The sequence below is a fragment of the Dendrobates tinctorius genome, unplaced genomic scaffold (genome assembly GCF_039654945.1).
Source record: "Dendrobates tinctorius isolate UK_male_01 unplaced genomic scaffold, ASM3965494v1 ptg000008l, whole genome shotgun sequence".
NCBI classification, from domain to species: Eukaryota; Metazoa; Chordata; class Amphibia; order Anura; family Dendrobatidae; genus Dendrobates; species Dendrobates tinctorius.
This window is the reverse complement of record NW_027361676.1, coordinates 45,897,976-45,912,712: the sequence shown is the minus strand read 5'-3', so window position 1 is coordinate 45,912,712 and position 14,737 is coordinate 45,897,976. Positions and strand designations below refer to the sequence as shown.

Here is a 14,737-nt window from a genome sequence, read left to right as displayed (position 1 = left end):
AATTTGCTGGGGTGCACCAAGCAGAAACTTTTTTGTTGGCTAGCTCCCCGGAAACTGCAGCTGAGAATTGTGATGAGCGACAATGCCTGGAACAATCTGGCTGCCTTATGGTTGGGCAAAGTAACTCACGCTCCCTGAATTTCCCCCATCTCAATTTCATTGTGCAATCTTGGTTTCAGAAATATACCCATTTGTGGAAGAGGGTGGCTATGGCTAGAAACAACCGCTAATTTCAACCATTCTTTTGTGTCAAAGCACATGACAAATCTAAATAAAGGCATAATTTTTGGATGTTGTCTTCATTTATCAAAGAAAAAATCTTGATTGTCCCCAAACAGGGATAATTTTTGCACTAGTCAGTGTGAAACATTCACGCAAGCACAAGCAGCAGTGTGTTTGAATTCAACACTACAGTTAGCGATTGACCTCGGTATTTAAATGGTTATCTGTTGTGAACATAGTTCATTTAGCTAATATAGCTGATATCTGCCATGTATGAAGACCCTGTCCACAAGCAATCGCCTCGACAATGATGTACATACTGTATATGTGATCTTTCATTAAGGGCGTAAAGAGTAAATAAACTGTGACTTCCAAAGTTTTATAATTATTGTACAGCATGCAAAATTATTAGAGGATTTGTCTCAACCCTTTAAAAAAATCTATACAAATGGCTTCCAAATCATTGCTCTTCCCCAGTCTGTTTGCCTGCCTTTAGCTCAATTGATAAGAGAATGTACACATTTTTAGTACTAATGCTTGCAGTGAATGTGTCATTTTACCACTTTTGTCTCGCTAGCTCTGGGATAAGCTTAATGAAGTAGAGTGTACTAATAATGCACAAAAACTCAGATGAGGAGACAGATGCTGAACCTTTAACTGTCATCATCTGTACTCCAAAGAAGCACTTCCTGATACCAATACCACTAAATGGATTAGAGAAAAGAAAGAGTTTTAGAGCCACTTACATGTATTTTTTTAAAATATTAAAGACAAATCCCCTAGTATAGTGATTTGCAAAATTTCATAACATTCCGTGCTGGATCAAATTATATTTGAAAAAAAGTTAGTTTTCAATGATGTGGTTATTTGTATAAAATCATCTCCATTGTTTTAAATTAGCTTGTTTTTAAAAACCAGATGCTGTTATCCATGTAGCTACACTGACTTAGTAAGTTTCTATCAATTGGTTAAATATATCAACTTCAGAAATAATTAGCAAGATTTTATTCTTATTTTCTGTGATTTGCACTGAACAAAATTAATTAAGATGGCATCTGTCATTATAGCACATGAAATAATTTAATAATTTCTTTCACTGTTGGGAAATGTGGTCCCCTAACAAACAGAAAACAAAGCAATGGGGATTTGTGTTCATGCTGCGCAGATTTCCGTCTCAACTAATTTCCCAGTGGAATACAATCTGCATCATGTAAAAACTCCCTTGTTTTTCCAGCTCAGTGAGTAATCTTAACTCAAAGATAACAAAGTAGAGAAAACAAAATCACCATGATGAATTACATAGAAAAATTTTAAATTTCACATGTTTACTGATACTAGGGATGTATATGTAAAGTCAATGTAAAATATATATATATATATATATATATATATATATATATATATATATATATATATATATATATATATGGAAAAAAAATAGGCAGCACTCAAATTAAATGTGAAAAAAGTGGATACTTTACTGATCCTCAGATGGCAACGTTTCAACGGTGACCCGTCTTTGCTTGACAAAGATGGGTCACCGTTGAAACGTTGCCATCTGAGGATCAGTAAAGTATCCATTATTTTCACATTTAATTTGAGTGCTGACTATTTCTTTTCCTTTTGTCATTTTGGCTGTTTGGACACTGCTGAATAGGTTTTGCACCTGCTGTATTATTTTGGTAGTGCTGCCCTTTTTTCTTGATATATATATAATGAAAGAGATAGGGAGAGAATGAATGCAATAAATAACAGCAACTAAGAAATAGTAGGTAAATGAAACATTATTGTCATTATTATTGCTCATTTTGTAATGGGCTCATTTTGCTTTAGGAAACAAAATTTCCGATCGAAGAACTGCAGGTAATAAAACTGATGTGATTTTAATTAGCAGTGACAACTTTAATCCTAACAAAACAGATAGAAAGCTTTGCCTTTGGTGAAATGGTAGATAGCAGATTACAAGAGCCCTGTCCTGGGAATTAGATTTGACCTCAGATATCAGTGACAGTGTATGTATTGAATTGGGGTCTTGGGAAATGGGCCAATGTTTAGAAAAGGAAATAAGTAAACACCTAAACATTTATATCGATTTTCAGGCACACAATCAGCTCCATTAACCAGTCCTGCATTTGCATGCTATAAGGTTTAATAAAAGAATGCAAACAAAAGCCAAGAAAAATGTACTTACATTTAACAACTTCATGACATGCACCATATACATACCCAACTCACACATCAGGCCTGCACCGTAACGGGCAGGCATTGGCTGTGTATTAGTGATGAGTGAGCGTGCTCATCACTAATCGCTATTGGAGATGAGCAAACTTGTTCACGGGAAATGTTCGTCAATCACAAATTTGGCACAAATGTAGTACATTGGAACTCGTATTTGGATTCCCCAGCATTTTCTCTCAAAGTCAGGAAAATTTTGGCACATTTTGGTAAATGATCGCATTTTCACTAATAATTTTGTTAGGGCTTTGGCTAGGATTGTGGTGCTGTATGATGAGCAGGGGGCATGTTTGTTGAGGGGATGGTGTGGAGAGAGGTCAGAATAGGGGCGGACTGTATTTTTTAAAAGTTAACTTAACCTCTAACGACCCAAGCTATTTTCGTTTTTGCATTTTAGGTTTTTGCTCTCCTTCCCATAACTTTTTTAATTTCCAGTCAATATGGCCATGTGAGGTCTTTTTTTGTGGGACAAGATGTACTTTTGAACAACACTATTGGTTTTAACATATCATGTACTAGAAAATGGGGAAAAAATCCAAGTGCAGTGAAAATGCAAAAAAAAGTGCAATTCCACAATTATTTTCTTCACTAAATGCTAAAACTGACCTGCCATTATGATTCTCCAGGTCATTACGAGTTCATAGACACAAAATATATCTAGGTTCTTTTTTATTTAAGTGGTGAAAAAAATTCAAAGTTTGATAAAAAAGGCACCATTTTCTTAGACCTGTAGCGCCTCCATTTTTCGTGATTTAGGGCCGAGTGAGGGCTTATTTTTTGCCTGCTGAGCTGATGTTTTTATTGATACCATTTTGGTGTAGATATAATTTTTTGATCACCCGTTATTTCATTTTATTGCATTGTAGCAGTGACCAAAAAACATAATTCTGAAGTTTTTAATATTTTTCTTGTTTTGCCGTTTAGTGATCGGATTAGTAATTTTTTTATATTAATAAATTAGGCAATTCTGAACACGGCGATTCCAAATATGTATATATTTGATTTTCTTTATTGTTTATTTTGAATAGGGCAAAAAAGGGGGTGATTTGAAATTTTCTATTTTTTAATTTTTTTATATTTAATTTTTTTTTTTTACTTTTTCCATGCTTCATTAGTATCAATGGGAGATTAGAAGCTGCACTACTTCGATCACCTCTGCTACCCACAGGTGATTATCAGATTGCCTGTGTGTAGAAGAAATGCTCACTTGGTATGAGTGCCACCCACCAGGCGGTGCTCAAAGCAATCTAGCTATGACAACCCGTCAGGGGGTCGTACATCCTGACAGGGGTTATCTGCTCCAGTCCTGTTACTTACCTGGTAAGCCCTCCTTGATATGTATTAGATATTTTCATGTGATATCTTTCATTTAGAGACACTTGGTAATGGTGAGGCTTCCCAAGGGGGATCTTTTGTATTATGTCATTGCATTGACAAGTTACTCTTTTACTATGGATCGATACTCCCCACCCATTGTGCTATCATCTTGTTCCCTCTATTATCATGTCTTTGTACTGTTTTAATACATTTTTCTACTCTTTTTGATACTTATTAGAATTTAGACATATTTTACCATTTGGCACTTGTTACTTGTTTTTCCTCCAATTAGTCAATGCATTATCGAGTGAGTGCAGTGTATTAAGGGGGTTCTTCTGTTGCAATTAGGCACTTCCCCCCTAGTGTTACTACAATGAAACTGGATTGGTATTTATTACATAAGAGCTCATGAGTAGACATGGATGTCTGACATCTTTGTGGCTCTCCAAAACTTTGAGGACTCGTCCAAGATGGTGAGCAACAAAGACGCCATAATCAGCCTCACCATCTCGCTTCTCTGTCTACTGAAACACTCCCTGCTCACAATTAAAGAGGAGGTTTTGCAGCAGAGCAAGTTGAGCTAAAGCAGGAAACTATACTGTGTGATGCTACACAGACCAGCCTCATCTCACCATCTCAATGCAGATTGAGTGATAATGAGGAGGAACAGGAGCTGGTTACCTTTGAACAGACGATAGTAACCACGCCACCTTCATCCTGTCTGTTTAGTGTTGATGGCTTGAAGACGGGGAGGACAAGGAGAAGGATGAGGAGGACAACAGGAACAGTCATATACTTGGGGACAGAGAAGTCTTGGCTGTTGGCAGTCTGGCACACATAGCTGAGTTTAAGTTCTGTTGTCTTTCCTGTGACCCTTGCATTGTACTTATTTTGGCCTATACTAATTACTGGTTGGTCACCCTTCTTGACCCATGCTACAAGGAGAACTTTACATCTTTCCTTCCCATGGTGGAGAGGTCTAATAAAAAGTTGCAGTACCAGATGGCCTTAGTTGAATAATTATTTAAAAAATTCCCATTTGACCATTCTGATGGTAGAGGTCACAGTTCCATGGACAATCAAGTAGTGGAGACTAGGGAGACACACACCAGATGCAGCAGAGGCAGGGAAACACTCTCAAAGTCTGGGACAGTTTTCTCAGACCCTCCCATTACCCAGGCCCTGATGCACAAGGTACTCTGCAAGGAGGGAAAAATTTTGGAAAATGCTAATCTTACCAGCATCCTCCGTGATTCCTCTGAGCCTTACAACTTTTTGAGTATATAAGACAGACATGTGGCATGAACTGTATCCCTAAAGCTTGGAGTTCCTCGCCTGCCCTGCCGCTACCGTTTTGTCAGAGGGGGTTCTTAGTGCCGCTGGGGTATTATAACCGATATGTGCATCCGCTCGTCAACTGAAAATGCTGACAGGCTGACGTTTTAAAATGGCTGTATTGGGCCAGACTGCTGTACAAAACTGGATGAAAACAGCAGAACATAAACTAAACTGCAGTGTTTTTTTTTCTGGTGTATTCAAACTTACGCCTTCCCACCCAAACATGAGTAAAAACTTTCATCAATTTTGTGCTGTTTTCCTCCTCCATCACCATGCTACTCTCGCTATAAGGTTTTTAAAGGTGTTTATGATGCGTGCATTAACAGTTTTTAGAGGCCTACCAAAAACATTCTTATATATATATATATATATATATTCCCCCAGGGGTAAATGTTTTTCAGTCCATGCACTTAATAATAGAGAAAAATGTTTTCTAAAGCCCTCCACTACATCTCTTAAAAGGGTATCAGTGTGCCTCCTTCTAATTTTTGGATTCTCTTGACGTAGTGCATACTCTTTACCAGTCTAGAAGACCCACTCCTTAGTAGTATGAAAAAATGCTTTTCGAAGGATTCACCTTCTACTGAAGGCCCCACTATATTCCCAAGCAGGGTTGATGAAATAACAGTCCTTGATGCTGCTACATGAAACTAATCCCTTTTTTCAGCTCTAATTCAAAAAGATTCTATTCTGTTATTCTTATCTGAACTTCATCTATGGTGAGGTGTGGCAGACAGGCAACTAGTCAGGGATTATTTCCATATAAATTCTAAGCCTTACTTCTGCATTCTTCCTTTTACTCATTGACTGATTCGTGTTTTTACAGTGATCTCTACTCAGAAATTCATTAAAGTTGCAAATATTAATTGTTTTTCTCCAGAGTTTGTTGCTGCCACGTACAAGAAAAAATCTTTTCACTGTCGGTTTAAGTCACTTCTGTATTCTACAATAATGCCTCTCTTATCTGCAATTCGACTACAGTGAGGTGTATTCGTAAGTAAATCGTATCACAGGCATTTAGTCAGGGATTAGTGCCTTAAATATTATAAGCCTTGCTGCTGCTTTTTTACTTGGACTCATTGACTGATTTATGTATTTTATGGTGATCTATACTTAGAAACTCATCAAAGCTGGCAGTGTTACTTGCATTCCTCCACAGTTTGTTGCTGCCATGTACAAGAGCATATCTGTTCAGGGCCAGTTCATATCCCTTCTATAATCTCCAAAAAAGCCTTTCTTATCTGCAATTCATCTACAGTGAGGTGTTTGAGTAGGCATAGCATATGACAGGCATCTAGTCAGGGATTATTGGCTTATAAATTCTAAGCCTTGCTGTTGCTTTTTCCATGGACTCATTGACCCTTTCATGTTTTTATGGTGTTTTATACTCGTAAATTCATCAAAGCAAGCAAAATAAAAAGAGTTAATGTTTCTACTCACAGTTTCTCTGTCTCATCTGTATGTTAGTGGTAGTGGATTGACACTTTACTCTACTTGAGCTGGAATTAACACTTCTTACCTCTCAAGTGCTTTGTTTCCATTTATTCCTAGGTGATTCTTTAAGCATGTTTGGTGTCATTGTCCTGCTTGAAGACCCATAACCTAGGATTCAACCCAAGCTTTCAGACCCTGGGCACTACATTGCGACCCAATTCCTTTGTGTATCTTTATATTTCATGATGCCTTGGACACAGTCAAGGACCCAAGGGCATCAAAACAATCCTAAAATTCTAAAATATCTTTGAATCTTTACCATATTTCACTGTCACTACTGTGTTCTTTTATTTGTAGGCCTCATTCCATTTACAGTAAACAGTAGAATGATGTGCTTAAGCAATAAAACTCTATCTTGGTCTCATCTGTCCACAATACTCCTGATTGCCCTCTAAAATAGTGGGAGTTGCCTACTATCCCACTAACAATTGCGAGGGTCACCTGCTGGCTCTACAAGTTCCAAACTTTAAAGTTTTAATACAAAAAGAAAATTTGTCCACCTCAGATGAATAAATTATATTGTGATAGCAATATATGGCAATGAAAAAGGCTGACTGCAGGCCATCTGATGGCCCTCTACAAAAAGCAATGTCCGTCTATTGACCATGAAAAAAAAATTGTGAATTTCAAAGTCCCTTCTTTGTAAATTAAACAGGATGTGTCTGATCATGTCTCAGGTATTCAAATACTAAAATTACATTTTCTGTAGAATGTTTTTTTCACTGTTGAAAGCAATGCAAACATCCAAAAATGCAGAAAAAACACAATGTGTGGACGCAGCCCAAGGTGTCGAGGAGCATTTTTTCGATTATTTGTTTTGCCTTAAATACAAGTCATTATCCATAAAAGAATGTTTCTCAATATTTTCTGCAGTCAAATCCATTTTAACTGTGGTTTTGTATGTTTTATTTGGCAGTCCGCAAAAGTGGTATAATACTCTGACAACATTGTTCCCAGCAGTGACCTGGGATTCAGAGATGAGGGGTCTTCCCCTTGCTGTTCCCATGCCATTTCAGCACTGGATACATCATTTTCAGCAATTTTTAGACTCCATCCAGACCAAATGCTCAAGTTTCCTACTGACTTCCATTATATTCATTACTCTGGTTGAGCATCCAGGCATTACGATTAGCTCGACCCGAGTAAAGAGTACCCAAGAATTTTAGTGCTTGCTCATTACTACTGTGTATTAGCCAGGACCTAATGAACGCAGGTGGAGTGATGGCAGTGGCATTTAACACTTGCCGACGTGTTAAGGCATTATTACCTCCTCCCATCGGCAAGCCCATGATGAGATCTCAGGTTGCTGATGGGTTGTCAAGACAGCCGTGGGTCAGCTGATTACTACTGTGCTTGTCATTGTGGAACTCTTTTGAAACCCTGCTTGTGGTAGGGCTTCAAAGGAGACTGTAACTTCTGCTATTTGCTGCATATAGCACACACATCTTCACTAAGGGGCCTACCAATTTTTTCACAGTTTCACTGCATTTTAAATTTTTTCCCATTTTTGAGTACACTAAGTGGTAAAATTTATGGTGTCATTCAAAAGTACAACTCGTCCAGCAAAAAAGCCCTCATATTTATACGTGCACAGAAAAATAAAAGAGATATGGCTGTGGAAAGAAGGGGAGGAAAAAAACAGAAACAAAAAAATGAAAATATACTGCAGGGTCAAGGGGTTAAAGAGAAATCTATGGTATATGCTCAACTTTACATAAGTATGATGTACAAACAATTGAAAGAAGCAATGGCTATCTCAAAAGATAAATGTGTTTTCATTGTCAAACAGGCTACAATTATGTTCACACATAAGTTCATATTAATTCCACTTTCTATGGCAGAAAACCAAGATTGACCTTCAAATTTATGTAACAAATGTGCCATGGATTTTACGTTTGCACTGCTGTAAATCTATACAGTATAAGCATTATCCCAGCACAATGTCATTCAATGTGACTGATCATTGGCCTTTCCTTGTTTAATCCATGGAAGGTAAGTAGCAAATTAATTACTTCACCAAGAAATCTTTGTATGCAGCATTAAAATCTGCAGAGAAAATTTTTGATGCATGTACAGTAAATAAGGCTACAGAAACAGAAACACAGAATGAAAGAGAATGAATGTAAAATTTATGCAGAATTCACACATACTATATTTAGACACCCACAACAAAATATGCCTGACATCTGATACTTTCGAAAATACAATAAGGGTTTAGAATCGATTTGATGTCTTAAACTTTGGGCAAAATTGGTGATTGCAGAATTCAGTAAAAACTGTAATATTTTATTGAAGCTTCCAATAAGATCTGCTATAAAGGCAAAAGATATTAAAATATTTCAAAAACTTAGTCAAGCTTAGTCAAAACTTAGTTAAACTTAGTCAAAGTTTAGCAGTTATGGCATTTTTCTAACACTTGCATATTTGTATATGTTACTTAAAGGGGTTGTCCGGGCTTTTCACATAATCTCAGTACATATCTAGGCTGCAGAATTATGACAATAAGTAATTTACTTGCTGTTACTAGTTTGCACAGTTTTCTAGATATTCTGAACAGAACGCCCAAGGGGGTGTGTGTTATGGCATTAAAATGAGAACTAGTTGTAACCTCCTACTCTACTCCAAACATGCCCTCTATAGCAACAACCTCACCCTCCATAGCTACAGGCCCTCCCCGTCCACAAATGGCAGCCCTCATCACACAGTAACAAATTCTTCCCCTCCAGCAGCCTCACTGCAGAGAGCAGAGAGCTGCTCCTCCCCCAGAAACACACTGAACAGTTATCTATGCAAAGTGAAACTAGTGAAGAGGAGGGAAAATCGTCATGTATTCTGGGCCACTCCATGATTACAATACATACAGTATTGCACAGGGGATGGCAGTCACTGATGTAATCTGTTCTGTGACAAAGCCTCTGCTGTGTGAATGAGACAGCTCTGTGTCACTGATGTCTTCACACAGCAGCAGATTAGAAGCTGCAGACCCCCATCACTGGCCATCACATAGTCTGTTCTCTCTGCTGCCAGCAGCCTGGGACAGTGAGGGAAGGAATCACTGATAATTAATGAGTTATGTATTGTAATCATGGAGTGGCCCAGAATACAGGACGATTTTCCCTCCTCACTTTCCATAGATCACTGTTCAGCATGAGTCTGGGGGAGGAGCAGCTCTCTGCACTGAGGCTGCTGGAGGGGAAGAATTTGTTACTGTGTGATGAGGGCTGCTTCATGTGGACGGGGAGGGCCTGTAGCTATGGAGGGTGGGGTTGTTGCTATAGAGGGCATGTTTGGAGTAGAGTAGGAGGTTACGACTAGTTCTCATTTCAATGCCATAACACCCCCCTTGGATGTTCTGTTCAGAATATCTAGAAAACCGTGTAAACTAGTGGCAAAGTAAATTACTTATTGTCATAATTCTGCAGCCCAGATATGTACTGAGATTATGTGAAAAGCCCAGACAACCCCTTTAAGTAAATTGAGAAATATGAGAAATATCAGAGAGAATGCTGTGCTTATTTTGTCAATGCCTCTTTATGGGCAGAGCTTCCAAAATATGGTCACAGATTTGCAGACAAAATAGGATTTTTCTTTTTCTCTAATCTAAATTTTTGCACCATAAATATTTAGAGAAATAGCAGATGTGTTTTGGAAGTAATAGTGTTCTCAATTTGATAATGTATATTTGAAGAGCATACTTAATTGTGTACACAAAGTTTAAAAGAAGTTGTTATTAATTAATTTATTTTTGTTGCTTCTAACTTTTGAAAATGGAATAGAGTTTATGTATTTAAGTGTTCAGAATTCATTTTACTGTTAAGAGCTTAAAGAGAAGGAAGAATGGTTAGTTACGTTTCCTAGCAATCGATATATCCCATATACAGATATTAGATGCAAATAAACAACATTTAAGCCTCTATCCTTAAAACAAAGCTTAGAGAGTGAAATATAAAACATCAATATATCCAAGCGAAGACTGGTCCTGAATAAACCATAACAGAAAGTTATACTGCATGTGTTTTGCATGAGATCACTTCTAATTTAGGGAGTATCTTTCTATTAGGTACAAATATATTGTTCCCAAGAAAGGGGACCTATTCCTAAAATCAGATTATAGTTCCTGCTGTTGATGTTGTTACAATAGTTTGTTTCAAATATTTATGAAAATGTTTTGTCTATTTTAAAGATAAAATAGCTAAAATAATTAATATGTAGCTTTAATAACGTGATAGACTTCCCTCCACCTTTTACAGAGGTGAGCAAATCTACTGAAATTCGAATTTACCAGAGACGTCTGGAGTATTTAAAAGTACCCCAATTGGCATTAAAATATGCTGCAAAAATATACTACAGATCCAAAATTATAATAAATAGGGGGACAGGCAGGGGTTTAAATAAAATATTACTCTCATCTTGTCCCTTGCCTGTCCTGAAACTGCAGGCCATAGGCTTCTGATACCTCTCACAATGGCTAAGCTGCTTGCATGTCATTGACATCAACGTGTGTTGGACCTTGGAAGATTGGAGTCAATCTCTGAAGACTAGAAGGAAGTAGGACAAGGTGCGAGCAGTGGCAAAAGGAAAGGAGAAGCGATTCTAATTTATTTTTTAACTTTCCCAGTCCTTAAAACAATCCTCTAATTTGCTAGATTCTGGTGACTCAAATATTTTCGTTATTATTCGTAGTGAATTAAATTTTGCTTCAATTCCATAAACTTTTTTCTATCTAGTAATATATCTTTCTAGTAAAGTGGACTGTCATTAAAATGGAAAAAAATCCAGTTATAATACATTTTTGGTGATAACATTTAGGTAAGATTGTACACTACCACAGAAGTACAGCTGCATTTTCAGTTCCACTGACTTCAGCCACCTCTGGGACTCTATGTAGAGTACGTACAGTTTGTCTGTACACAGAATGAATTGAATCTTTCTTTAGAGTTTTTTGTACCCAGAGCTTTTATCTAACTACCTAGTGGACATCATCTACATTTGGCTTAAATTTCTAGATTACAGTTTACATTCAATGATGTCACAAAACTGTATCTATTCTGCTGAAACTTATAAAAGATTAAAAAAGTCTCAATGAAAAACAAAAGTCTAAGCAGGGTAAGACAGATCAAAATAAAAACTATATTTCACATTAATTTTTGATTTCTCTTCAAGATGCCAAAGATCTTAACAGTTGGCTCTATAAGCATACTGACCAGATTAATTAAGAAGCGTGTACTGCTTAATGAATCAAGCACGTCTGTTACCGTTGCCAGAAATGTATGCCAGTTGAAGGGCTGAAGTAATTTACATAACTTTAGTGGTGCAATTTGACAGGAGGGCATGGCCATGCCCCATCACACCAATTCTCAGCCCTGCTACACTAATGTTGGCATAGCTGGCCAGGACTGAACTGTAAACATCAAAAGTTACAATATTTTTATGCATCTGCTGACTTGGGCAAAAATATTGCGACTTATTTAGGTACTTACATCAGATTTTAGGACTAAGCATCTTAATGATTTGAGCTCCTCGTGTTTGTCAATTGCTTGCTAATACTTCAGTAAATAAAAATGGATGAGATCAGCATACATCAGATCCAAGATCTACATAATTTTGTTCGTGTCTCAAAAAATTCAAAGAAAAAAACAAGAAAAACCTATTTTAAACATTTTGTGTACATGACCAAGAAAATACTTGGTCATTAAAGAACCTTTGCCTAGTAACCAGCTAAATGTCTAAATCATACTATCATCTCTTAGTCACATAGGGATTAAACACAATAAATCATGAATATTAAAATGTAACACTTTTATACCTGAGCGTAATGCATCCTTCTGAATAGTGTCATAGTCATGCCAATCCTTCCTTCTGAGGCCGTCTGTCCATGTGTACAGTTGAGCATCACTAAGTCCAAGAGAATATGCCTGCATGGGACAGAAGGAAATGCATATATGAGATAAGATGTAACATAATGTGCTGTTCATTAAAGATTAGTAAAATCATGTGAAATGACAGTATACATTGTATGTCACATTCACATGGTTAATTTTGTAAAGAAAAAGCTTTGAACCGGCCGGGGACCTCATTGCAGAAACAGGGTGCAACCAGAGATTAGCGGTTATCGTTTGATAAGTGTGACTTTTAATGCACCAAGGTGAATTTGGCAGTTTTAGCCACTTCATGAGCGGGCTATTTTTCATTTTTTAGTTTTCATTTTTTCTTCACCTTTATATCTTACCATCCACATAGCTGTGTGAGAGCTTATTTTTGTAATTTTGAAAGACACCATTCATTTATCATACAATGCACTGGAAGGCAGGAACAAAAATTGCAAGTGGGTTGAAATTGAAAAAAGAGCAAATCCACAATTCCATTTTTATTTACCATGTTCACTATGCGGTAAAACTGACCTAGCAGCATAATTCAGTACAATTACACAGATACAAACTATGGATTTTTTATTTTACTTTAGTGATGAAAAAAATTTGGAAATCTGTAAATAAAATGCTAGTGTTGCCATTGTCCAAGACTCATTTTAATTTTTAGGGATATGGGGTTGTGTTAGGGTTCATTTTTCCCTCTAAGATAACATTTTTATTGATACAATTTTGGGGTACATACAATGTTTTAAACATTTCTTATTGCATTTTCTCCCTGATCACTGCTTAGAACAATGGTGTCACACTTTTAGTCCACTTTAAGGACTGACAATAAAACAATCAAAATTGATGAGCAATTGGAGTTTATAAGAAACATTTTTTTCTGTATAATGACTTGTTTATAAGCCTAATAATAATAATAATCTTTATTTTTATATAGCACTAACATATTCCGCAGCGCTTTACAGTTTGCACACACATTATCATCACTGTCCCCGATGGGGCTCACAATCTAAATTCCCTATTAGTATGTCTTTAGAATGTGGGAGGAAACGGGAGAACATACAAACTCCTTGCAGATGTTGTCCTTGGTGGGATTCGAACCCATGACTAACCACTGAGCCACCGTGCCTAAAATTAAAAGGGATTTTAAAAAAGCTTCCAATTTAAGTATACCAAAATTGAATTTGTAATTTAAAAAATTGGAAATTTCAGTTTAATTTATGAAGGAAACAAGAACTTCCAAAAATTTCATGGAAGAAGGACTCAGGTATACCCTGTATCAGACATAAATAAGGGCCTCATACACATTCTGTTCAAATTGTCATCTAGTGGTACTCCTAGACTCATAAAAGCTATGCAGTAATGCAAAGCCTGCCAAAAAAATACAAGCATTCATACACCCTTCAAGGCACCAACTGTAGAACCTCATAAAACATTTAAGACAGTGTAATTGTGGCACTGCTACACTCATAAAGGCTTTGCACACAGTAGAAAGCTAGGAAAAATAGATAAGGAGGGTGATACAGTTATCTATAAACCCTTGAAGACTTGTGGGTCCCATTAAAATACCACCTGAGACACCACTTGCTATTTTGTCCATCTATTTTTTCACAAATGTATTTTTAAGAACATTTTCTATTTTTAAAAGAAAAAAACATTTTTCAATAAATGTTTGAATTTCAACATTCATTCAGCGTTGGAGATCCTTTTCCTAATGTTTTCTAATATTTCTAATAAGGAGATTCTGAGGGGTTATACAGTAAAATGATTGGAATGTTTAAGAACATGTCTTCACTTTTTTTTGTTTTTGTGGGTAGAAATCAATGTGCTCTTGGTATTTTCCCCATGCTTTCTTTAATGTGTCTATGTAATCTACCAAATACCCTTTTTCTAAAAATTTTTCTTTTAAATTTTCGGCTTCTTCTTCGAAATGCATATCCTCCATGCAATTCCGGTGTAAGTGGATAAACTGTCCCCTAGGTAACTCCTTCATTGAAATATAAATGTTGGTTATATATGCATAAACATCTTGAATACCTTGGGAAACAATTGATGATCTTTATGAGGGCTCATTATTATTTTATAAATCTATAAGAGTAATTGATTATTGTTATGTGGTCCTACCGTGTTCTGACAACTTGTGCTACTTTAGTAATTACTTAACCCAGCAGTATCCAGGACTGCACTCATTACTGGACTCTAAGCAGCACATTAACTCCACTAGTGCTACTATCTGTATGAGTTTGTGGTTAACCACA

General features: G+C 36.6%; 1 protein-coding gene across 1 annotated transcript in view; it reads right to left on the bottom strand.

Moving 5' to 3' along the window:
* Positions 1-14,737, bottom strand: part of GALNTL6 (polypeptide N-acetylgalactosaminyltransferase like 6) — a 3,047,192-nt gene that overhangs the window by 2,195,808 nt on the left and 836,647 nt on the right. Inside the window, exon 2 of the mRNA XM_073577390.1 lies at positions 12,413-12,521. Within this exon, the coding sequence (XP_073433491.1) occupies positions 12,413-12,521 (109 nt within the window). The remainder of the gene's footprint in view (positions 1-12,412; positions 12,522-14,737) is intronic.